The sequence below is a fragment of the Acanthopagrus latus genome, chromosome 16, assembly GCF_904848185.1.
Source record: "Acanthopagrus latus isolate v.2019 chromosome 16, fAcaLat1.1, whole genome shotgun sequence".
NCBI classification, from domain to species: Eukaryota; Metazoa; Chordata; class Actinopteri; order Spariformes; family Sparidae; genus Acanthopagrus; species Acanthopagrus latus.
Genome location: NC_051054.1, coordinates 4691013 through 4714342, shown reverse-complemented (window position 1 = coordinate 4714342; position 23330 = coordinate 4691013). Strand labels below are relative to the sequence as shown.

Sequence of the window (23330 nt, the reverse complement as noted above, 5' to 3'; positions counted from 1 at the left end):
CCTTCTCTATGAATCTCTGTTTTCTTTCATCATCTGAATTGCAAGGTGAGGTAGATCCTACACGACAGATGGCAGCATTTGAAGATGTTATTCAAAATTCAAAGTATCTGTGCTTTGTATGGAGCACTCAAACTTTAGGGAGGCTTACCTGACGTGGGAGATTTGCAGCGATCCTCTGAGGTGTTGGAGCCATCATTGGAATCACCGAGAGCTGTGGGAGCCACAAAGGTTGTAATTAAACCTGGCAGAATTAGTCCTAAACTTCGACTACTCTTAGCAAGTTTAACTAAAGAGCTATGCCAACACCTATGTGGAAATAATCAAGGGTCACCTATCTGAAAACAGGCAGGGACAGCTACACATGCAGTGGAGTAAACAAGCCAAACTTGAGCTCAATTCACAGATCTAGAACAAATCTGTTGACTCAAGCTGTCAGCAGATTTAATCTAGTAAAATAGGAAGCAGGGTTTAAAGATAAACTACCTGATTTTGATCAAGTGCACCAAAGTCTAAAAAATTTCCCCCCAGGTCACTGCTGATGTTTTGTGAAGAAGCCAATGATGAGCTTCGGGGCTTTGGGGGCGCTTCATCAAAATCAGGGATTGAGAAAAGGGGGAAGGCTTAGAGGAGAGAAATGATACTGTTGGGGGAGGAAGAAATTGTGACACAACATAACTTACTGACAAGAGATGGGCGAAGTTTTTTCAGAGACTCAATATACAATTTAGAAAGTCTGGACATGCAAGACGTCTTAGGTGGAATGTCTTCATCACAGAGAGAGGCCGACAGTGAAGACAGTGAATCAGAAAAAAAATAATGAATCAGAGGTGCAAAAGAAGAAGATGAAGAGTCTCAGAAGCTTGATGCTGGATTTCTAATTGTCTTTCAGGCAAAACACTGACGGTTAAAATATCTTTTTCCTTCTTGCACTGGTCAATTTGGACATTTTGCTTCCATAACATGTCGTCTTTCTGAGTAGTAAAATATATTTTTACTATATAAATAGTAAATATACATCTATCAGACATTAAGATTGCTTTTAATGACAGAGGGTCCAGTTAATAGTCTTGAATCCAACATCACACCACTGAGACTGAAAAGAATGAAGAGAAACAGAGAACGACAGGATGATAAGACAGAGACAAAAACAAAAGACAAGTCAGAAACAGCAAGCAGATATTAAGAATTATGTGTTGTTTTATCGCAGTAGTCCCTCTGACTGCACAGATCATGAACACGCATGCTCCACTGTCTCTGCTCTGTCCAACTGAACAGATGGAGGAGCTGTCAGTGATGCCCCCTGTTGAGGGACAGGAGCTACTGCAGGGGGCGGTGCTCATGGTGTGAAGTCGAGGCCGCTGCCAAGTGTCAGTCCTGCCTCCCCAACCCGCCGCTCAACAGCCAGAACCAGAGTCAGCTAACTGCTCATTGTACTGAATATATAATGCATTCATTTCAAGGTTAAAAGATGTGAGTCAGGGCTGGTGCTGAGCTACCGAGTGCAGCTCACCTCCAGAGGGCTGTCTTTGTTTGCGCGGGGAGCGAGGCTGCCTCTGGTAGGGGTCAGATGGGCTGTAAAGCTCCGTCGTGCCCATGTTGAGGAGCAGAGTTTTCTGGAGGTAGTCCACCACAGCCAGGCCGCTACTGTTTCCAAACACCACACTGAAACACAGGAGGGAAGAGGAACACTGTGGAGTCAGGATTTGGATGCTATTTTTACTTTTAACCCTTCGAACTCTGCAGTGGAGAAGGTCCGCCCAGTGCTTATGATGATCTCATTTCTTGGACTATCTTCAAATGCTGCATGTCCTTAAAATCTGTACAGCCTTAACTAAAGTTGAACAAAGGCATTAAACCTGAATGTCAAAACATACACTAAATATTTCTTAAAATGGTGTCAAGCTTTTTTTGGCTCCGGAGGAAGCTGCATGTAGTCTGATAAACTGCCTGCAGTGATGTCACTAGTGGCTATTGCATTGTGGGCAATTTAAAGGTTGTTAAAAGCAAGAAGAATGCATGGAAACAAAAAAGGTGATATATCTGGTTATTCTGTATCAGTTTTGATCTGATGTCTACATAACCTACAATGCAACTTAGCCTCTGACTAATGACTGATAAAATTATTGAATCTGTGTTCCGTCCTCTGGCGTCTCTCCATGGCACAACTTCACTTCAATATAATGACAACATCACAAGCGTACAACATGAGGACGTAGCTTTCCGCACTCAAAAGAATTAATGCTCTCGATTATGGTTTTCATTTTGGATTGAATTAATCAGGATCATGCAGACAATACCTCCTGTGGCCAGTAGGGGGTCAGCTTTATTACAGGCAGGCTTTATTTACAGTTGTGAGATATAAATGGTTGCTGCCATCTGCGAGACAGGATGCAATTTAAGAACCTTGAGGCGCACAAATTTAGCTCAAAAAACAGCTGCTGGACGGGGATAACCACCGCTATCAGGACAAGTGTGGGCATAAAGTGATGTGATCAACTGTACGTGTGGCGTAGAGACTTACAGGCCGTAGGAGGAGTTGATAGCCAGGCTGGTGATTGGCTGAGGTGGCTCCCCGCTCACCCACACCAGCTGGATCACCAGCTCCACCTGGTAGCCCGGAGACTGCTTCAGCGGGGAGCTCCGCACCCTGCATTAAACACACAGCAGGATGAGACACGCCGGAATGAGTTATCAGCCCCACTGACAATATCATCACTTTTTATTATTGTTATTCCCCTTTCCACCATTTTACTGTCAAAACACTCTCATCATTTTTAATATTTTTTATAAGGAGGATTATGTTCCCCTGGTGTGCTGATGAGGGATGGAGCACGCTGACTGAGGGGAGAGAATAGATGGCTACATTACTGAGTTTAATGATCTTTTTGCCATCAGTTTTTATCTGTTCAGTGACAACCTGCTTCACAATGACCTAAATAAGTGATCCCGATTCTAGCTAAAAAAGAACGTGTCCTTACTGCAGGCATGGTATATTGTCCCGCGGTCCGTCGGAGGAGTTGCTGCCTGTGGAGGGCTGGGCGAGAGGCTCGCTCTCCTGGGGGCTGGAGGAAGCTCCCGGGGTGAGCTGGGTGGGGGTCTGATCCCCTCCTGGATCGGGGGAGTCCCCATCGGTGAACTCGCCCTGCATTCGCACCTCCAAAAGCTAAACACAAGAGGTAGAGTTGTAGCTTTTGGACATGTTGACAGTCACCACTCAGAATACTTTTATCTCTTCTGGCCTTGGAGGAAATTCTGTCCGGACCGTCTATTCCCTGAGCGTTCCAACGATTCAAAAAAATAAAATAAAATACTAAGGACGGGGATCTGTGCCACTGTGATGGACGATGATCGTTTACCCACCTGCACTTCTTCAGTAGTGACTTCCTGTTTGCTGAACCTGTAGGCGATAACGTGAGCGGACACACCGGCCACACAGAGCATCCTGCTCTCGGGGCACCAGGACAAGGTCTGGATGGCGAACGGGTCCTCCTCTACTATATCTGCACTCGGCTTCTCCTCCTTACCGCGAGCCCTCTCGAACACCTTGGCAGTCTTCAGCTTGTACAGCACTTGAAGCATAACTTTGAGAAGAGGGGAAAAAGAAATTGGAAAGATAAACTGCCTTGTGTGTTTAGGTTAATAATATACTGTAGTTCAGAGAGTGGAGATATTTATGCAGATGATACTGTTTTGTATATACATGCTTCAACACCATAGCCTGCTACCTAAAAGCTGATGGCCATGTAAATGTAAGTTCATAAATGTTCCCTGAAATATGACTTCTGAGGGCACACATCCAGTGTCAGAAAATATTGTACATACCTCCATAAATATTATCAGAGAGGCAAACAAAAATACTCACATGCAGAAGCATCCCAAAACTTGATCGACCCATCAGCATGTCTATTGAGAAAACAATAAAATATGAGATCATTCGAATACCATGTGCTTGAATAACAGTTGTGAATTAAAATAAACTGACTGATTCATTTATTCACTGATAATTGGACACTTACCCAGTGATTATGATCTCTGGATAACTCTGAGTGCCTTGACCCCAGTTTCCTCCACTAATGGGCCACTCCTGAGAAAAGGAATCAGAAATGTATTTATAAGAAATTGTTTGTTTTGCAGGCATCTTACAGTTGTGTTACCAGTTTAGTAGCACAGTACACAGTATATGTACACATCGCTTACCTTCTTGCTGTAACCTTGTCTCTTTTGCCGGCTGCCGACAGAGTAAAGTGCAGGGATGAGTTCAGCAGGGCAGTCGGCAAAGTACTCACAGCAGGTCACCGGTGACTCATGGATAGTCAGAGGATATGGATTCTCAAATATTGGGTACCTGTCAAGACAATGAGCAATAGGTCAGATCTGAAAACACACTACATCTTTAAAGAAGCTACACTTGTCCATCAACTGGAGATGAAAATGACAACTTGCTTGCTGCCAGCGGATGCCTTTAAATATTCTGGCTGACTGATCGATGCATTTAAATGTCCCAGCTAATGTTTTCAAATCAAATCTAATGCTAAAAGATAACTGTGAGGAATCATTGCTTAAAAAAATGAATAATATCCACTTGAAGTGCAACCACTGCACTCTGACACCCACATATAGAGTACAATTCAACTTGTGTCACTGCTGCCTGTGATAGTCTGCTTGATGGGTTGATAAATTATGTTATTTTTCTATGAGACCAGTGAAGAATAGGTGAGAAAAAAGACTGCGACAGCTCCTGTGTGTCCTATAAATGTAATATACTTGTATAATATGTATTATCACAGCTGCAGAGAGGAATATCTGATTTTGTCTGTTTTGTTTGTCTGAGCCGTCTCAGTCACACATCTCTGACTGAAATGATCATCATCATTAACAACTAGCAGTATCTCTTGAATGCTGCCTATTTATAGCGTGCTTGATCTCCAACACCCATATTCCTTGATGCATACCAACAACGCTCTATATTTAGAAAGCAGAATAATTACCCAATCTGTCCGAGGTCTATTACAACTAAATCCTTCTCGAGGAGGACCACCACAGCATAAGGCTCCTGAAAGTCTGGCACAGAAAACAAAAACAGCACGAAATTAACAAGGATGTCATTTCATTTAGCCAGTACTGAGACAGAACCTGTCCAGGGCGGGTGTTGCAGCTCACCATTTGGATATGGAGTTTCACACAGCGTTAAGAAGTCTACAATGGGGTAGTCCATCTCCAGGACGGCAGTGCTCTTCCCATGCATCACGGTCAGACAGGCTCTCCTCCCCACTGTGTCGTAAGACAGACCTCCAGACAGGACGTGGAATGGGTCCCTGGGTTCAGGAAACGCACACACACACACACAAGCATTTTAATTGCTTGTTCAATACATTTCAGCTTGTTGTGAAAAGCTACTGGGTTCAGTCAGTGGTGAACGGCTGAAGAGGGACACCAAAATTTTCCTGCATTCTCTGGAGATTCTTCGCCCCAATTTCGAAAGCATCTATGAAGGGAGGAGCCTACTTTTTAATTATAATGACAACTATATTAATCCCTGTCCTCTAATACCTGAAAAAATGTGAGGGATAATTAGATCAGCTTCGGTGAAACAGTTAATTTTTTTATGTCATGTTTTTATAGGAAAGTTCTGTCTTATCCTTTGTGACCTTGACGTAACAAGCTCGTTCTCTTCAGACAATGATAATTGTGTTAAAAGTGATCATCACAATGTGATTAATGGAACAACAAATCATCTGTCATGATCATTAACTAATGATCACAACAAAACAAAGCCCGTGGGAGCATGGAAATAATTATTAGACAGCTTTCCACCTAATTTCCATCAGCAGCAGGACACGGTCCACAGGACGGGCCTGTTAGACGCATGCTGCTGCTGTGACAGAAAAACAGGAAAGGCTACTTTCAGTGCAGGATATGGATTTTAAACCAGAGTCGTTAAGACACAGGATGGGTGGGGACTTGTTACCATCACACGTACCCAGCCCTTGTTGTTTTGTATTCCACCTTCAGGATAGGCTTGCATGGTTCTGGCTTTTTTCCATCCTTAGGCTGCTTTCCTAATGGAGGTCAAATGGAAAAAAAAAAAATAGGTGTCAGCTTGACTTTGTCCTGATGGATATCTGCAAATTAACCAGCAAGTTCAAATGTCAGACGCCAAAAGAACAAAAAAAAAATACCACTCTTCTGGGATTCAATTATTAACATCAAAAAGACAGAAATTCAGTTTGTTACTGAAATTCGTTTCTCGAATATGCCCCAAGTGAACCATTTTCCTGAACATGTCAATAAAGGATCTCTGGCAGTGTTGTCAGGTCTGTTCAGCTCAATTTTTCCCTCACGAGTAAACCATCTCCCCAAACAAATCAATAAAGGGTCTCTGTAAAAAGAAGAAAACCCATGATCTCAGATGAGTTATCACCGCTATCAGTTAGCTTTGTGGTCTATTCTTCTCTTTTCTTTTTGATTCTTCAGACGCACGCGATTCAGTTTCACTCATCATGCTTTTGATCTCAACGCTCGAAACGGAAAGCTGACTTTTAAAAATGAGTATGTCTCATCATCATCCTCCTCACCGTCAACACCAGCTCTTGCACCAGAGACGCTACAGTCTTGTCTAATAGAGCATATCGATAGGAAAGTTGTTCTTTCAGCCATTTTCAGACAGCTGGGCCGTTTATTGATTCATACAGAGAGAGCAGACTCTATTGCTTTGAACAGCCACGCTCTCATTTTAGTGTAGAGCATCAGCCAGGATTTACAGACGCACCCTTGATCTGCAGGAACGCTGCACATATGGTGGCTGCTCCTGTACAGGCGTGGACCTGCCGCCACCACCACCCATCTGTTTTATACACGAGTCACACCCCTTAAGATCGGAGGGACTTTGAGCCACAATATGTGCTTTTAAAGACATACTTGGCTTCTCTCCAGCGTGCCTGCTGGTGCGTGTGTGTATATAAACAATACTACAGTGTGCGTGTGTTCAACAGTTCCTACCATGTGGTGTGATGATCTGTGCAGGCTTGGCTGGAGCTCTTACATTCCATGTGGTCAGAGTGCCATCGGAGTGGCTGCAAACAAACTGTTTACCCTCATGGTGCCAGTCGACTGAGTGGATCGCCTGGAACACAAACAGCAGCACGTCATTAGTGTGTGGTGAGTAAAGCACATGCAAATTTTACAGCTGTGCGACGATAAATAAGAAGATTTGTAGCAGCTCTGTGCGCAACTTGTTTAAAAGGATAATGCTGGATTATTCTATTATGTTGTTCTTACTGTCGACAAATCCCACCGACAAGACTGAAACCAACAGAAGCTCCACTGTCTAGTAAACAACAACAAAAGTAATCTGAAATGAAAGCTCATGAGGCAGAATCTAAAAGGGTCCCAGTGAGCAGATGTTTCAGGTTTGAGTCACATGTGATGGAAGTGACAAATTATACAAAATCAATCACGAGCGAACATGTTGCCGCACCAGCAGTGAGAAAAGAAAGCGTCAACAAACTAACGAATACTCTCATAAGCAGCGAGCAGAAAGGAAATAATGCCTTACCTCATCATAATTGTAGCGGTAGTCAGCTTTTTTGCACTTCAAGTCCCACAACACCACCACCCCGCACTCAAATCCAATCAGAAGCTGCAATAACAAGAGAAAAAAAGCAAAGCTCAGAACACGGCTGTGAAATCACATTTGACACATGTAACTCAGCCTGGAGTTAACACGACTTCATCATCACTGCCCGTCATGTTCACAGGGACTTTGACAACAAAACAACGTTCACTAAAAACTAAAGTAAAAACCAACTATCAACATTTTAGTTGACTGAAATAGTAAAATTGAAGTTATATTTGACTTACAAACTAAAACAAAATGTATGTTTATGATATCGTAATAAAGAAAACTAAAATAACTTCTAACATACTAAGTACAAACTTATTTAATTGACTTTTTGTCAATTTGATAGTCACTCAGAGCAGTGAGTTGAGTTAAGTCAGATATGCACAATCTCAAATTCACTTCCTTGTTTCTGGCTGTGAATTTACAGACATCATGTGAGTGTCTCACTTTTCCAAACAAAAATGTCTGTCTAAGACGGCACAAGGAAATTCCCTAATGTTCTTCACAAAAGCCGGAGGTAAGCAGTCGTGCAACACGTGCAACACTGTGGTGAAACAAAAACAAAAGTCACTAATTCAGATGTTTCTACTTTCACAACAGACCTGGAGAAGAGCTGAAATTAATGAAACAAATCACAGAGACTGATGCATCCAGATAAGGTCAGGAGTAATAACTCTTTTGAAAAATGTTTAAAAGACAAGCATGACAGCTTTATTCAATATGTCAAGTGATGTGTAATGAAATCTGAGATTGAGAGCATGTCTGTGGGTGATCGTACCAAAAGATTGGAATGATAAAAACAGTAAAATTGCAGCCAGTTTTTTTAGAGAAGCTGCTGGACTGCAGAAGTAAATATAACAGAAAAAAGACAAATGACAAAGACAAAACCTTCTTGTAAGCAGGATCAACCTGTTGCATTCAATCAAAGAGTGATGTATGGGCATAAATATGTGTTCATCCTGCATTCATATCCAATGCATTCTGGTCTAATGATGCCACTGTTGCAACAAGAAGACAATCAGTGTCTCCATCTCCTCTGCCATGACACTGTCTGTGTAACACTGTGTAAGCCTTTAGTCTGGGAAGAAACATTTTCTCTTTGATTTTCACGCCAATTTCTGATGTGTATCATTGATATTTTAATTAGCTGAAGATGTTCTGCTATCAGTCTGCACAAGCCGTATTGACATTGTGCCATCTGCACAGGAGCGGTTCTCCAAAGAGAAGAGGAGAGAGCACACAGAACTGTACAGTTTGTTTTTATAGAAAAGAAATGTAGAAATGTAACTTTGTTCCACAGCACATATCGTGGTCAACTATCAGTTACCTTTCCTTCATCCATGGGGTTATCACTGATGTGCACGACAGGCCCTGGGTGTGTCTTGGTGGATCTGTGCAAGTTGGAGAGAAACAAGAAGACAAGAGTGCGTGTCACTGCCTGACTGACATGATGCAACACTGATAAATAAAATGTATCCCAAGTGTTTTCTAAAACAAACAGTCTAGCTTTTACAGGAAGAGAAGAAGACAGTGGAATTAGGGAAGACGTCCAAAAAGGAAAAAAAAAAAAAAAAAAGGAGTATAAGATGAAAATGTGCATCAGTGCACCAGCGAGAGAGAGAGAGAGAGAGAGAGAGAGAGTCATGACATATGAGAGAGACAAATAGAGGAGCGAGAAGGAAGAGAGAGCCGGGTCACATGAGGGTCTATGAGAGATTACAGTGTGTGGAGACAGCATCACCGTGGCAACAGAGCAAGGGGCATGGAGGAAGTGAAGGTCTGGCCTAAAGAAAGTGTTGCTGCCGCTGAATGTGGTCTGGCTCCAGCGGCTAATGATCTCATTGCTGCTGATGAGTCGATGCAGTCAGATATGTAGCAGCGAGTAAAAAAGCAGGGGCGGACTGGAATATGGACTCCAGCCGGTAATCGCCACATGGTACGCCATCAACACAAACAACTTATATATATATGATCATTATACATTTACAGTATGTTTTACAGACTTATGAAGAATTGTTTGAATGTATGAAAATGTAGACAAACATTTCACAAAAACAATAATGAGTGTAAGCTGCGCTCCAGGCTTCAACTGCAACGCTAAATATGATCATTAAGACTGTAAGGCTGTTTCTGTCCTCTGCAGGAAACCTTGACTGTGAAATTCACAAGTTTGCAGAGACAACAAACTCTGAAGCGGAGAGTGCGATGAAAAGATTTCTCTATCAGAGGCCGGACACTTAGTCCACCAAGAAACGAAGTGAATATCGTGTTGGAAAAATTCACACTACAGCCGAGAGCTCCTTTCTTTAATCATTTTCGCAGTCAGACAGCCAAAATCATTCCCCATCTCCTCTGTCTGCGTCGGAGACATTTATCTGAGCTGATGGCATACTTTGGTGCTCTGACACTTTCAACTCCCAGATCTGAAACGGCAATTTATCAGATTTCACCGGCAGCCTCACACACATACATACCCACACACCTTTATACTCTACTGCCAATTTTAGCTGCCAGTCACCGTCTGGAATTATTAATTTTTTTTAGCCTGCTGGTGGGCGCCCTAGAAGAATTACCTAGAAAGTGTAACTCTGATGAGCTAAAGTTTTTCCTGTTCCCTTATAATGTTTGTCACATTATTAGTTTCATGCACAGATTCAGGCGTTACTATAACCAAGACATTAAAATGCACACAAAACACACACAGTAAGTAGCTTAGGATCATGTTGTCTTCATTATGAAACAATCGCAACTTCAAATGAAAACTACGTGACTCAGGAAGCGGTGTTCAAGGTGCTTTGGCCTTTTTCATGATACATTTAGTCTCCTCCGCTGACTTCCTTCCTCCCTCTCTGACTCGCTCCCAGAAGTTGTAGCGACCAGATGAAAACTTAGCTTCTGATCCTCTTTGGGTTTTAACATTGTTGGAAACACTCAGGAAAACTGAATTACAAAACTCAGCAAAATATATAACAGAGGTATGTCCATTTTTAGACATTTTAGAGGTATAACTCAACATTTCTGCATTTAAGTTAACTTGTACCATCTCAGAGTTTACTGAGGTAATTTTGGTTTGGTTGCAATCGTCTGGGAGAGAGAGGTAGTTCTTCCTCCAGGTGGTCTTCCTCTTCAGCTGGCCAGCAGTTTGCAGCTCGGCTCAGCTCTCTCTGCATAACACGCATCCAACATCTTTTGTTTTGTTTTGACTGAAAGACTCCAAGCAATAGGGGTTACATATTGTGAGTTTCATTTGGAAACGTTACATATCATATCTAGGAGTTTTAGTCAGTGACACTGATTTTACCCAGCAAAATCTAATTCTACCTGCGTGTGGCGCCTGCCAAGATATATCTGAAACCAGCAGCGCATCGCTCACCTATGCACAGGATATGATGTACTATTCCTTGTGATCCTCACAGTGGGTGTTTACACGAGGGAGTGGGCGACACAGGATAAGTCACCCGGGGGTTATCTAGTGAGCTCTTCCTATCACAGATGTTCTGTTAAATCAGGCAGGCAAACACCTCCGGAAGTCTCAACAGCAAGTTCTGGCATGGCACAATCACCACCTCCATGCCGCCCTCACACACTGATCAGAGCTACAGGATTCTCAGCGCGCAGGACACACAGTATCTGCTAACACATTCCTTTGCATTTCCGAGTTTGCTGGTTGAGTGTCAACTCACACAAGTGCACAAAGAAGATATGCAAATGGGAAGAAAGTAGAAGGAGAAAAAAAAACAAAAAGCAGAGAGTGTTGTGAAATACAGACTCACAGTTCGATGGCTTTGTTCCACATGATGACGTAGCCTGAGAGAGTGAAGGACTCCACGTTGACAATGTGGATGTTTCCCCTTTCTGTGCCGATGTAAAGCCATTTGCTCTGGAAGGGCAGGTGGCAGTATGTGATTCTGCAAGAAGGGAGATCAGGATCCATCAGAGCCCAGCTTTTCATTATCTCATGACTCAGTCCCATCAAAGAGTCACCCGTGTCCCTAATCAGGCTGCTCCAACTGGAAGGAGTAGCGAGTGACTAAGATTTAATTACAAAGGCCTTGCTCTGTGTCACACTAATGAAGCCGGACTATATATAGATCAGAGGGGAGGAATAACGGAATAAACACTGCTGTCTTTTCTCAACTGCTAGGAAGAACATATTAAGGATGTCAAATGGACAGGGCTGATGTTAACTGTCCGACTGTCCACACGTCATACGAGACGTCTCCAGTGATAGTTTTTGTGATTTTGATGGAGCCTGGTCACTTTGAATAAAGCTCGGTAACAAATGTATGGAAAATCATTATACATTAAAGTTCTATCAAATTATTTTGTTTGACAAACTTCAAACGTGACATCTGACAATCATCATCTGAAAAACTTGTCTTGATCAAAGCCAGGAACAAAACATGTATTTACTCTTGTTCACTCATTGTGTTTTCATTGACTTAAAATTTTCAATGTGCCATCATTTTCTTTTTTTGTTAAGCCCTTATTGCATAAATAGAGATACAGTTATTTTCTGACAACAGCTGCCGGCTGCTACTGAGAATGGGAGTGGTGAGAGGAAAATTTGTGGAGCAGAAAACAAATACAAGGAGCTAAAAGCTAAAACTTGATCCATCAAGTGATCAGTAATTACATTTTAGGCCTCATTCAGACAAAATTGGGCGTTTCAGCAAAACGGTAGTTCTTCAACTTGGGGAGAAGCGCAACCCGACATCACACTGTGGTGTCGTATCACTTCAGACTGGTTGCTTGACACCATTGTTGCTAAAGTGATTTACACTTAATTTATTGACCTCATTCCTAGACCCCAAGACATCTGCCATGAATTATGAGCCGTGCATCTTCTGGTGCGTCCCCTCACCTAACTAGAACCTGCATGTCCCACAGTAATACAGCGCTGATCCTGTCTCTTTCAGGCATTCATTCATGCAGATCTAGGTTAGCAACTTTATCTAGTAAATAAATAGCCGACTTGAAAATGCTGGCAGGGTGTCATTTATTATGATACTCTGATCCTTACACTAGTTCTGCCTAGCACTGGAAGTATCACCCGTAATCATTTCCAGAGTAACTTGTGCATGAAATGACAAGATTATATAGTCTGATACTGTACTGTAATACTTAAGATGGATGTTTGTTGACATGACAGGTTCACTGTCAGGGTAAAACAGATATAACAGTCATATAGGCCAAAAATAGACATGGATACACATTCAGAGGTTCGCCAGATTGCTCAAATTTTGCTATTTTGCTTGGTGCCACTGACACCATCACTGTGAGGAGACTGCATCAGCAAGGAAGGAGAAATATCATGCTACTTCTTGCGGTTGAAGAAAGCATCTCTTGAAGAGCTGTTGCAAATGGGAAGCTATCCTGGCAGAGTTCTCAGACCAAACGATGATACTCTCCCAGTTTTTCTCTCTTGATTTTGGTCTGAATGAGGCCTTAACAAAAAATATTCGTGGGGGTTGTTGGATAGATGTGTAGAAAACTTTCATGGCCACAAATGAAAAAAAAAATACCACAAATGGAACATCATCAGCTCGAGGGCTACTTTGACCTTCTTACTTCTCTTTGCCTTTGCCTGAGGAAAATCACTACAGGAACAATGGCAGAAAGAAGGACGCGTTACTTTACCTCTCCCTGTTGAACTTGAGAGAATGCAGGATAGCGGGGATTTTTTGCCTCAGGTTCCACAGGTGGATGCTGTCATCAGCTAAGGCACTCACCAGCGCCCCCTGAGGGGAGGGTCAGACACAGGGGGGGTTGTCAGAATCCACAAAAGACCTTGTGGCCAGTTTATATGGTTGTTTCATCAGCACATAACTATGAGGGCATTATAGAAGCATGTGGGTCACAACAGCAGCATATAACTGTTAAATCAATTGATGAATAAAGCTGATTCATGGCCTGAATAAGTACCAGTGTGTATCCTATCTCCTGGCAGGAACATGGATAGAGGGACACAGGGAACAGTAGTCAGACTCAGAGTTAAGGGAGAGCAGGAGGAGAAAACCAAACAAGGAGCAAGTTAAGACAACAAACCTCGTTGATCAGGAACTGGAGCTGGATGACAGCCGCGCCACTCTCATGCTGACAGTAGCACTCCACGCCTGCACGGCCAAAGCTAACAGTCAGACTGGTCAAAGAAAACTGGGCGAATGTATGAAAACACAATGTAGATACACAGCAATCTTGTGTTGTGCTTCGTTAAATGATACTGATGTTTTCAGTTTGCATTCATTAACAGGCACTGTTAATTTCGAGAACATGAAACAACAACTGGTTTTAGCTAGAAATAAAATGAGTGAGCGCTCCCTGCCTTCTTTATTCGCATGCATCAGCCAGTATGAGGGCAAAACGTTCAACTTTCTCTCAGCTCTCTCTATTGGACTATGAAGATAGTTACTGCCTGCTTAAACTGTCCATTCAAAAACAGCCGGAGCACCCATTCAGCCTACAGCACATCCCTCGGTTTGAACTGTGTGTGAACTAAAAGAGGAGCCAAACTGAATGCATGTGTGGCTCGGAGACCTGGCAGCAGTGGAGCACTGCCACGCAGGCACCAGGGCTGTAACATAGCCAACAGAAACCTCCAAATATTTCCACAGACGGCACAGAAATGAGAAGCAGGAGGAGGAAAAAGCTTGTCTTCTTCAACCAGCCTTTAATCACTTTTACAGATGGATAGCATGCGCACCGGCTCGTGCACGCCAGCACAAAGAGAAGGAGGAGGAAGCGGCATGAGATCTAATCAGGGAGCGAATCTCTATGCAGACAAAAAGGTGCTTCTTCTTGATGCCATAATGCTGAAGAAAGGCTCTGAAGACAGACGGCTGTGTTCACTATCTGAGCCCACTTTGAGCTGACACAGCATTTCAAGTCCGAACAGGATTAACTAAGCTGTGATCAAACAATCCCTCAGTGCCTAAAACAAACTAAGGTGGGGTTGCAGGAGAACATTTCAGGACAGGCTCAACAGTGGGCATCGCTTCTGCACAAGGATGGAGGCGAGCACAGACTCTCAGACTGGGAGCCGGCGCCAGTCGAAAGCCCGCTGGCAACTGAACTCCCATTCACCCGCGACCTTTCTGTCCAGTTTTAGCTCCCGGCCCCGCAAGTTCTGTACAACATTCGTCAGAAATATTAATGGATATCATGTCTCCACAGCTGCACAATGGAAGAGGAAGAGTCATTAAGCGTGTTTCATGGCCCCTGGCTGTGCATAAATAAGAACAGAGCGGTGGTCTAAAGGGCAGCAATGTTAATATGCAACACTGATGTGTGTTCATGTCGCTAACATCGAGTAGCATCACCTCTAAAGCATTATAACTGTTAATTCAAGCTACTGCCGCTTTGTTAACTAATCAGAGTACAAACAGGTGTCTGGAGTGTGAGTCGGATGTAATGTAGGTTAATGGTGCTGCCGAGCCAAGCCACTTTCTAGGCCAGCAGGAAATTGATGAAAAGATGAAACTCAACACCAGATTTTTATCACAGACGTGAGCGAGCGGAGCGTTCTGTCGGTGTTTCCTTCAACACTGCACGATCAAAAGCCACAGGTACAAACTGCAGAGTCTGTCAACTGAGACAGTTTCAGATTACAACACCTTTATCTCATTAGTAGAACCTATATATCAAAGATTGTGTCAGCACAGGAAGTCGAGACACGCTAGTCAACTTAGCACTACAGCTGAACGATATATATCGATATCGTAATGTTTTTATGACATGAGACTATAGATCATCTGAAATTTTGGACATTGTCTCATCGTGATTTGAAAGAAGTTTTGTCCTTTTTTGGTTTCACAGGCTGCATTCCTATGAAGTGATGTTCTTCTCTGAGCTGAGAATTTTCATAATATTGAAATATATTTTGTATATAAAAATTAGAGCCAGGCCGGTACTTTTTGCGGTCGATGGCAGAATTGACATTGTGGGAAAGATTTGGGGTGATATACACACATAGATACAATTTTACATTTTTACAATGACCCCTTAGATGTAGTTATCAATCAGTTGATACATACAAGACACATACAATTTGGAGAACTTTACAGTTTAACAGTAAACTTTACTGTCTAAACTTCTACAATAATGTAATCAGAAGCATCTTTTCCTGCATTATATTCTCTAAAAATAAGAGGCATCACTACATATTGCCGTATCAACATTTTTCCCACCACAAAACAAGCGACATTAAGATGTCAACTTGCAGAAATTGCCAGAAATTAGATCGGCTGTTTTACATTTTTTTCAGCAAAACAGTCAGCAAATGGCACTCGAGTGTAAACGTTCGCCCAGAGCCAACAGTCCTCATTAATTCAATCAAGCCTGATCAAATATTAAACTCAAAAGCGCTGTATTACTCCAAATTTGAAACCACCAATAACTGCATAACTATCATTTGAACTACCAGATCTGTGAAAGCCAACCCAGAAGGGCAACAAACTGTGTAGTGGATGAATAATATTAGGATCCTCACATTATTCCCTGGGAAATTAACAAAAGTGTCAAACACGATTTATCTTGCAAAAGAAAGTGAGAAGAAATTCCTGGACCAGTCCCCTCATCCGGAAACCACACCAAATGTTAATATTCTATTCTGGGCTGAGACCCGACCTCCATCAGAGTTTCATCCAAATCTACTTGGTAGTTTTTGTGTAGTCCTGCTGACAAACCAACAAACTACTGCAGTAATCTGTAAACTCCAGCCTTTCTTTCAAAGTGTCAGATGCAATATATATAATCCATTTATATTGTCATCCTGGAGATAAGATGTGTTCAACTTGATGTCATATCCTCAACAGATATTCAACATGTTGCTCTCTGAAGCTTTGTGAGGATCTCCACTTTGCTTCTGAGAGTTTAACACAACAACACTTCCGCATTTGGTAAACCATTGTGGTCCACCGCAGTATTTCAACATCAGCGGGTTTTCTTGTTTAGTCAACTGATACACATCTCAACAGGAAGTCATCCTATCTAGCTAGCTGACGAATCAAAAAACTGAAGAGGCTCTGTGCAGAGTTTCTTAAAAGTTAAAGCATTAAAGACGCCTAAAGAGGAGGAAGCTGCAGGCCTGACGGCTGACCATGGGAACAGTTTTCTTCTGACTTTCAGCATGACCAGTAGGCTGCAAGAGGATATGCAAACTACAATGTTGTGTAATGTTTTAATCCATTTTGCACAACTTTCTCTCTAAAAGGTTCAAAACACTTCTGCCTGCCACGGCTGGCCTCCATTCCTGTGTGGTATTAGCTGGCGACGGTCTACAGTAACACACTGATTAAAACACTGTAGTAGAGACAGATCTTGTAAAAGCAGACATTTATTGCTTGTAGACACCTCATTGAGCTTATGTCTACTGAGCTGTGGCAGCGTTTCCAAACTCCGGGGGCAATGAGGTGGATCAATACAGCCTGTCTTTTGATAAATGGACCTATTGCCTGAATGACAGTAATCCCATCAGCTCCAACTCGCACATTAGGACAACATGGAAGCGGTGTGTGTTCTCCGGGAGTCGCCCGTGCAAACACAATGCTCTCTTAATCTGGAGAGTGGATAAAGACGAGGACGGAGCCACTTGTAATAGAAAATCTAAATAAAGCAGATGGGCCTCCCGTGCAGGATATCAACACAAAGGGAAACCCTGTGTTTACACATTAATAGTCCAGCCCCGAAGACATGACGTAAACAGCATAACCTGGACACGGACACACCATCACATGCAGGGTTTCACTGTTGTGACTCACGAGAAGTTGTCTGGTTAGCTGTAAAAACTAATTTTTATCTGTGTACACAAACAAATACAAAACTGACTCACGACCGCCCGAGGGGCCACACGGCACTGCAGCAGCTTGATTGTGTGCGTGTGTGTGTGTGTGTGTGTGTGTGTGTGTGAGTCCAGTGATGTTTACAGCACATGTGAAGTGGCATCCTGGCACAAGCTGGGCAGCACAGTTGATGAGGTTGGCTCCTCGGCATATGGCGGAGGAGCTGTTCATGCTACTGCAGAGATACCACTAATGAGCCTGGTGCTCCAGGAGAAGGAGGCTGCTGGCGGCACACAAACACATCCCAGCTAGCGTCTACCTCTGAGCTGGTTGGATGACAGGAGGCGAAGACGGGTCACTTACTGGATCAATCCCCCCCGAGTGTGTGCAACGCCGGAGGGCGACTTAGACGTTTGCAGAAAAGGATGTCAAGAAGTTAGACATGAGCCTCATGTGTGTTGGGATATGTTTGTGTGTGTGTGTGTGTGTGTGTGTGTGTGTGTGTGTGTGTGGAGGAAGAATCAGTGGAATCATCCAAGCTTTACTTTCCTTGTGAGGCTTCCTTCATTTTCATTTTTCCCGTGGAGAAAATAAAAAAGGATACAGCCTCAAAGCTCCACTCTGAGTCCCGATGGCCAAGATTTTCTGCACGGGGTCAAAAGCCATTGAGGATGGTTGATATGGGAAGCCATGACGCACAGTCTGCAGGAAAGAACAGAATTTATATTAGACCTCCAGTCAGCTAATCAATCATGTGCTCCAGTCAAGCTGGCATCAGTGGAGAAAAAAACATTACCATAATCTCCCAGAAATGCAATCCATCAATGTGGAAAATGAGTCTTATTATCAAAATAAATTGGATAAAGCACAAACATTAGCTAAAAAGGGGACTGGAATATTTTTCTTATGTGAATCTGACATGCGTGCCAGGCTCAATCCTGTAAAACATCAGTAATAAATTCATTCTCTCCGTCCTGACGCTCACATTTTCAGCCTCCGAGTGCACTTCATTGCCAGGATCTTGCCGTCCCCCTGAGCCACCAAAATGTTATCATCGTCAGGCATCTATAACTCAATTGTTTCGGCTTGGAAACCTTGCCCAGCCATCTATGAGCGCTGTGCAGCTTGCAGTAGCATTATGTCACAGGTAATGCCACGACCCCTGTAACCTGGGGAGCTGACCTGTTCGCTCCCAGCTGGGGCCGAGGCTGGTGGGCCGGCGCTCGGAGATGTTCAACACATTTCACACAGGCCAAACCTCTCCGGAGCTAATGAGCTCGATTATTAAACCATGCATGATTAAAAATTAGTCTGGGAAATCATTTACGCCGACCAAATGAGGCTGGGACTTAAAGGGAAGGTTCGCATATTTTCTAACTAAGGGCTGCAGCTGACGATCGTCTCCATTGTCAGTTCTTTTTTGATTGTTTGGTTTATTAAATGACAAAAAATGCTGGTTTGTAAGTCATAAAGGGTCGTGGTGATGTTCTCAAGTGTCTTGTTGTGACCACAACCCAAAGATTTTCAGTTTACTGTCACTGAGGACTAAAGAAAAACAAACTGTTCACATCTGAGGAGCTGGAATCAGACACTTTTTTCCATTTTTTCCTCTTATACAGTGACTCAAAAGGCTTAATCGATTATTGAAGTAGCTGGTCACATGCTTGAATGTTCACAAAAAGAGTGGGTCGCTTCAATCACTCCTCCTCTCGACACTGTACCACAACAGATGCTGAATTTAATGAGACAGTGAGAGGAGACAGGTTCACAGTGCAAAGGCAACGCGTCTATGATTTTTTTGACTATCCATGAGTTGTTTGGTTTATAAACTGTCAGAAAATGTTGGAGAAGTGTTTCCCAAAGCCCAAGATGACGTCCTCAAGTGTCTTGTTTTGCCCACAAGTCAAAGACATTCAGTTTATATCTTTATAGCGCAGTACACAAGCCAAAAAGCGTTCACATTTAAGAGCTGGAATCAAAGATGACTTTGGACTATATCAGTTTCTCATACCCACAGTCCTGTTCAGAGTAAATATGCATCTAAAGTAACGATTAATTTGTAGATTAATCTGTCAATCACATTTTCAGTTAGTAATTTATTTGTCTGGTCTATAAAATGTCAGAAAACAGTGACAACATCTGAGAAGCCGGATTAAAAGATTTGGGACTTTTTCTTAACAGCGATTATCAAACCAGCTGCCGATTAATTTAAGAGTTGACAACTCATCGATTAATTGGACAGCCGGTACAAAAGTTACAGTCTTTTTAGCACGATATTCTCCCACATTTTAATATATATACTCGATTCATCAGACTCAGACTTCAGTCACAGCAACTCAAACTAAATCAAATGCATTTCTACACAGATGGAGGACTTTAGATTTTGCCCTCATCTCTAAATATCTTATCTGCTGAGACAGCAGCAGCTCTCACGGCAGTCTGCGTGTGTATCAGAGGCATGTGATAGCTAGTAGGACACACCTGATTAAATGTGAACACAGTTTAAATCAAGATGGTCTGTGATTAGGTAAAAAAAACAGTGACTTGAGGCGAGGATTCAGTGCAATGCAAACAAGCCTGGTGCTGTGACAGCCCCGGATACAACCACGGGACACAGCCAGCCAGCCAGGCAGCCAGCCAGGCAGTGAATAATTAAAATAATCACCCCCTCCCTTACATTTAAAACTTGTACTTTAATCCCTGGACTACATGTCTGAGGGCTGTTTTAGGTCCTATACGCGAACACCGGTTTGATTTCCCGGTGCTGCTGCTGGTGGTGGATGAAAACAACACCAGCCGTCTGGTCACGCCGCTGTCATCTGACTGTCAGAGAGCACAAACAGCCGTTAATGTGAGCCGCTGCCGTTAGAACGCGAACCCACCTTGCAAAGCTGGAAATGCTCCGACTGGAGAGTCTCCTGGACCACATCGTTTTCCCTGGGAGTACCCGGCTGAGCAGTTGCGGAGGAGGAGGAGGAGGAGGAGGAAGCCGCTGTCAAGCCGTCCAGCACCTTCCTAATGTTAAACTTCTTCATTTTCCTCCGGTACAGACGCGACGGTTTGAAAAACAGATCAAGCGAGCTACCATAAATTGGATAGAGGAGGGGAGGGGGGGTAGCTGCTAGCTAGTTAGCCGAAATAACGCACAGTTAATATCTTTCTGTATACATCTCACATGTTACGGAGGGTGTTGCCAGCGCACTCTCCCGAAGCACCCGAGTCGCGAACATTGACTGAGCGAGTCCTTGCCAATGTGGGTGTTAATCCGCCATTTATGTGTCCAGCTTTGGCGTTATTCGATCGGGATCAATCGTTTCCGTGAGCTGCTTCCCCGGCCAGGGCTCAGCGGGTAGCAAACTGGCTACGGAAACGCAGTGAACTGCAGCGGGGATTGCGCCTGCGCACTGCGGCCCCCCGGATGCTGGGACGGTGTTACGGCGCATTCTGTGACCCGGCTCATTCTGTGACCTCGACAGGGATTTTAGCTAGCAAATGTAGCTTTTTTACAATAAATCTTCACAGGACACACGTTTTGATAACTATTACTTGTAGTGGAAGATGCATTTAGTTTATTTCTGTGCTGAGGAAATCAGTGACTTCTTTTAAACCCACTTTTATAGTATTATTTTTATGCGAAGGCACATTTTTTAAACTGAATTTTCATGTTTATGTCTATTTTATTGCACATTCATGACCAGAGTCTATCGTGTAAAATGTGACTGGCTATTTTTCAACTGAGGTCCCTGGCAGGTTAATGATGGCTCAAAACACATGCATCATGGAATATATAGGCAACGATAAAAGTCTGAAGCACATTAAAACACATTAGCATTTGAGCACAGACAAAGCAAAGCATCTTTCCATCTTTCATTCCTTTACTATTTTTGCATCCCATGCTTTTCTTCTTTCTTCTGAGAGGTTTATTCTTTTTACTTGTAAAGACTCATACTGACTTTTTGTGTTTCCCATCACTGTTCTGCCTCCCTGTCTTTACTCGCCTCAGATGAAACTTCCTTGTGTTTGACTGTTGAGTGTTTATTCTGTGATACTATCTTCCTGAGTTTCCTTTGTAAACAGTTTGGTGCAATATAAATACAGTTTATTATTTACTATTATAATTAGATACAATTTGAGGAAGTCATAGTCTATTTTACTTGAGTATTTCATTTTTTTGCTGCTCCACAACAATTCAGAGGCAAATATTGTGCACTGTATTGCGCTTTCACTACATTTACTTGACACCTTCACTTAGTTTTAAGATTTAGTTTTAATGTACAACATACATCCTCTTTCTCTGGTTGTCAGCCAGCCGGTCAGGGCCCTCCAAGAGATTTCCATGTGTTACCAGATGGTTGTGAAGAAAAAAAATAAAATAAGATATAATGATAAATTTAACAATGATGGGAAGTAATTTTAACTTTAAATCTTTACCTGTCCCCGTGATGAAATAACCCATGTAAAGCTTTATTGATCCCAGAGGGGACATTCAGCTACCCCGCAGATAAACTATAAAAAGTAGTTAAACCACATTTACCAGCCTTCATGCATAATCAGGCCTAGTTAAAATCTAATCATATGCATTATTTCATTCTGCATGATTAGTACTTTGACTCTTGGTATTTAAAGTATATCTTGATGATTGATGTTTTACTTACATTTGCCACATTTGTCACAATCCCCCCAAAATGGTCAAACACAATAAATCTAACAAGCTAATGTCTACAGTGTGATTCTCATGGAGGGTCCAAAACCATGTCATGTTTGAACTTCAACATATACAAAGACAGTTGCAAAAGAAAACTGTAACAAAATCTGTTTAAAACATTATAATAGGGTAGAAATTAACAGAGGAATCTGGTGTTTTGTGGCCCCCTGCTGGCTGAGGGGCAGCTGTGACGCCTTGTGGCTGGAAAAGAAAAAAAGAGCCGCATTTGTGACAGCTATCAAAACCTTAAAGTTTTCGGAAAAGAAGCACTGAGAAAAACATTTGATTAATCCAAAGAATCACCACAGTTGTGCAGTTAAATCTTGTTGTGCATCATCCTCTTCACAAAAGATCTTTGCCACACTCAGACATTTGATAGGAGGGTTGTCCTTTTGTCAACAGTTCAGTTCCCAGTTCAGGATTCAGTCTGTTGTATGTGATAGCCTGTGTTTCCTCCTTCCTCTTGTTTGCCAAGGAGGAAAAACGAGGTTATGTTTTCTCCACGGAGAATTAGTAAACCAGAAAATCTGGTTTGATTAAAAACCAGAAAACCTGGTTCAATGATCACCTTATTGATGAGTCATTTAGTAGGGTCAGACTTTTATTGGCTGGTGCTTCTCTCATGATTTTTGTATCAGGAATTAAGCAGCACTTCTTAAATAATACCATGAGGAAACACGACAACACCATTCTGCATAATGCCTACCATTCTCTTTGTAGAGTTGAATGCTTGTCACTGAGTATTTTCACATTATTATACTGCTAACAAGCAGAGATAAGGATGTAGGATGTATCATCATGCATGAACAGAAAGAAAACATATATCTGATTTCTAGACACAAAATGATTTGCAGTAGAAGGCTCTCCTCACTTTAACTATCTTTGCACATGCACGTTTTGTACACTAGATGGCAAAGTCTACTTATATTAAAGCTTCATGCACTCTAACTCCACTTGGTAGTGGTGGAAGGCTTTTCTTACAGCCACAATTCATCTCCATGGACAACAACGTATGGATTCCTACGTCTGATTGGTTGCCTTGATGGTTTAGGATATGATCTGTTTTTTTAATGATTAGGTTGATTTACATTCTGGGATTTTGGCACCCACTCAGAATTTGCTTTCTCTGAACAGTCAGTCTACCATACAGCTTATTTACATCAGCTTTCCACAGACAGTGAATGCTTAATTAACACAGGCCATTACAAAATGGGTCACTGGAGGC

General features: G+C 42.5%; 1 protein-coding gene across 6 annotated transcripts in view; it reads right to left on the bottom strand.

Moving 5' to 3' along the window:
• The window catches only part of stxbp5b (syntaxin binding protein 5b (tomosyn)), a 30543-nt gene extending 9162 nt beyond the window's left edge, over positions 1 to 21381 (bottom strand). For 2 of the 6 annotated variants that reach the window (XM_037071260.1, XM_037071261.1), the window contains exons 1-20: positions 20283 to 21376; positions 18005 to 18102; positions 13670 to 13751; positions 13262 to 13362; positions 11395 to 11529; positions 8949 to 9012; positions 7556 to 7639; positions 7000 to 7123; positions 5981 to 6059; positions 5161 to 5315; positions 4989 to 5061; positions 4198 to 4345; positions 4017 to 4084; positions 3863 to 3903; positions 3361 to 3581; positions 2979 to 3163; positions 2522 to 2647; positions 1511 to 1662; positions 149 to 211; positions 1 to 57 (exon numbers count right to left, since the gene is read on the bottom strand). In XM_037071260.1, the coding sequence (XP_036927155.1) occupies positions 1 to 57; positions 149 to 211; positions 1511 to 1662; positions 2522 to 2647; positions 2979 to 3163; positions 3361 to 3581; positions 3863 to 3903; positions 4017 to 4084; positions 4198 to 4345; positions 4989 to 5061; positions 5161 to 5315; positions 5981 to 6059; positions 7000 to 7123; positions 7556 to 7639; positions 8949 to 9012; positions 11395 to 11529; positions 13262 to 13362; positions 13670 to 13751; positions 18005 to 18102; positions 20283 to 20435 (2209 nt within the window). In that variant the 5' untranslated portion in view covers positions 20436 to 21376. Of the gene's footprint in view, positions 58 to 148; positions 212 to 1510; positions 1663 to 2521; positions 2648 to 2978; positions 3164 to 3360; positions 3582 to 3862; positions 3904 to 4016; positions 4085 to 4197; positions 4346 to 4988; positions 5062 to 5160; positions 5316 to 5980; positions 6060 to 6999; positions 7124 to 7555; positions 7640 to 8948; positions 9013 to 11394; positions 11530 to 13261; positions 13363 to 13669; positions 13752 to 18004; positions 18103 to 20282 lie in introns of all 6 variants that reach the window. The other 4 variants (XM_037071258.1, XM_037071259.1, XM_037071262.1 and 1 more) reach the window with 4 other exon arrangements.
• Positions 21382 to 23330: the final 1949 nt, after the last annotated feature.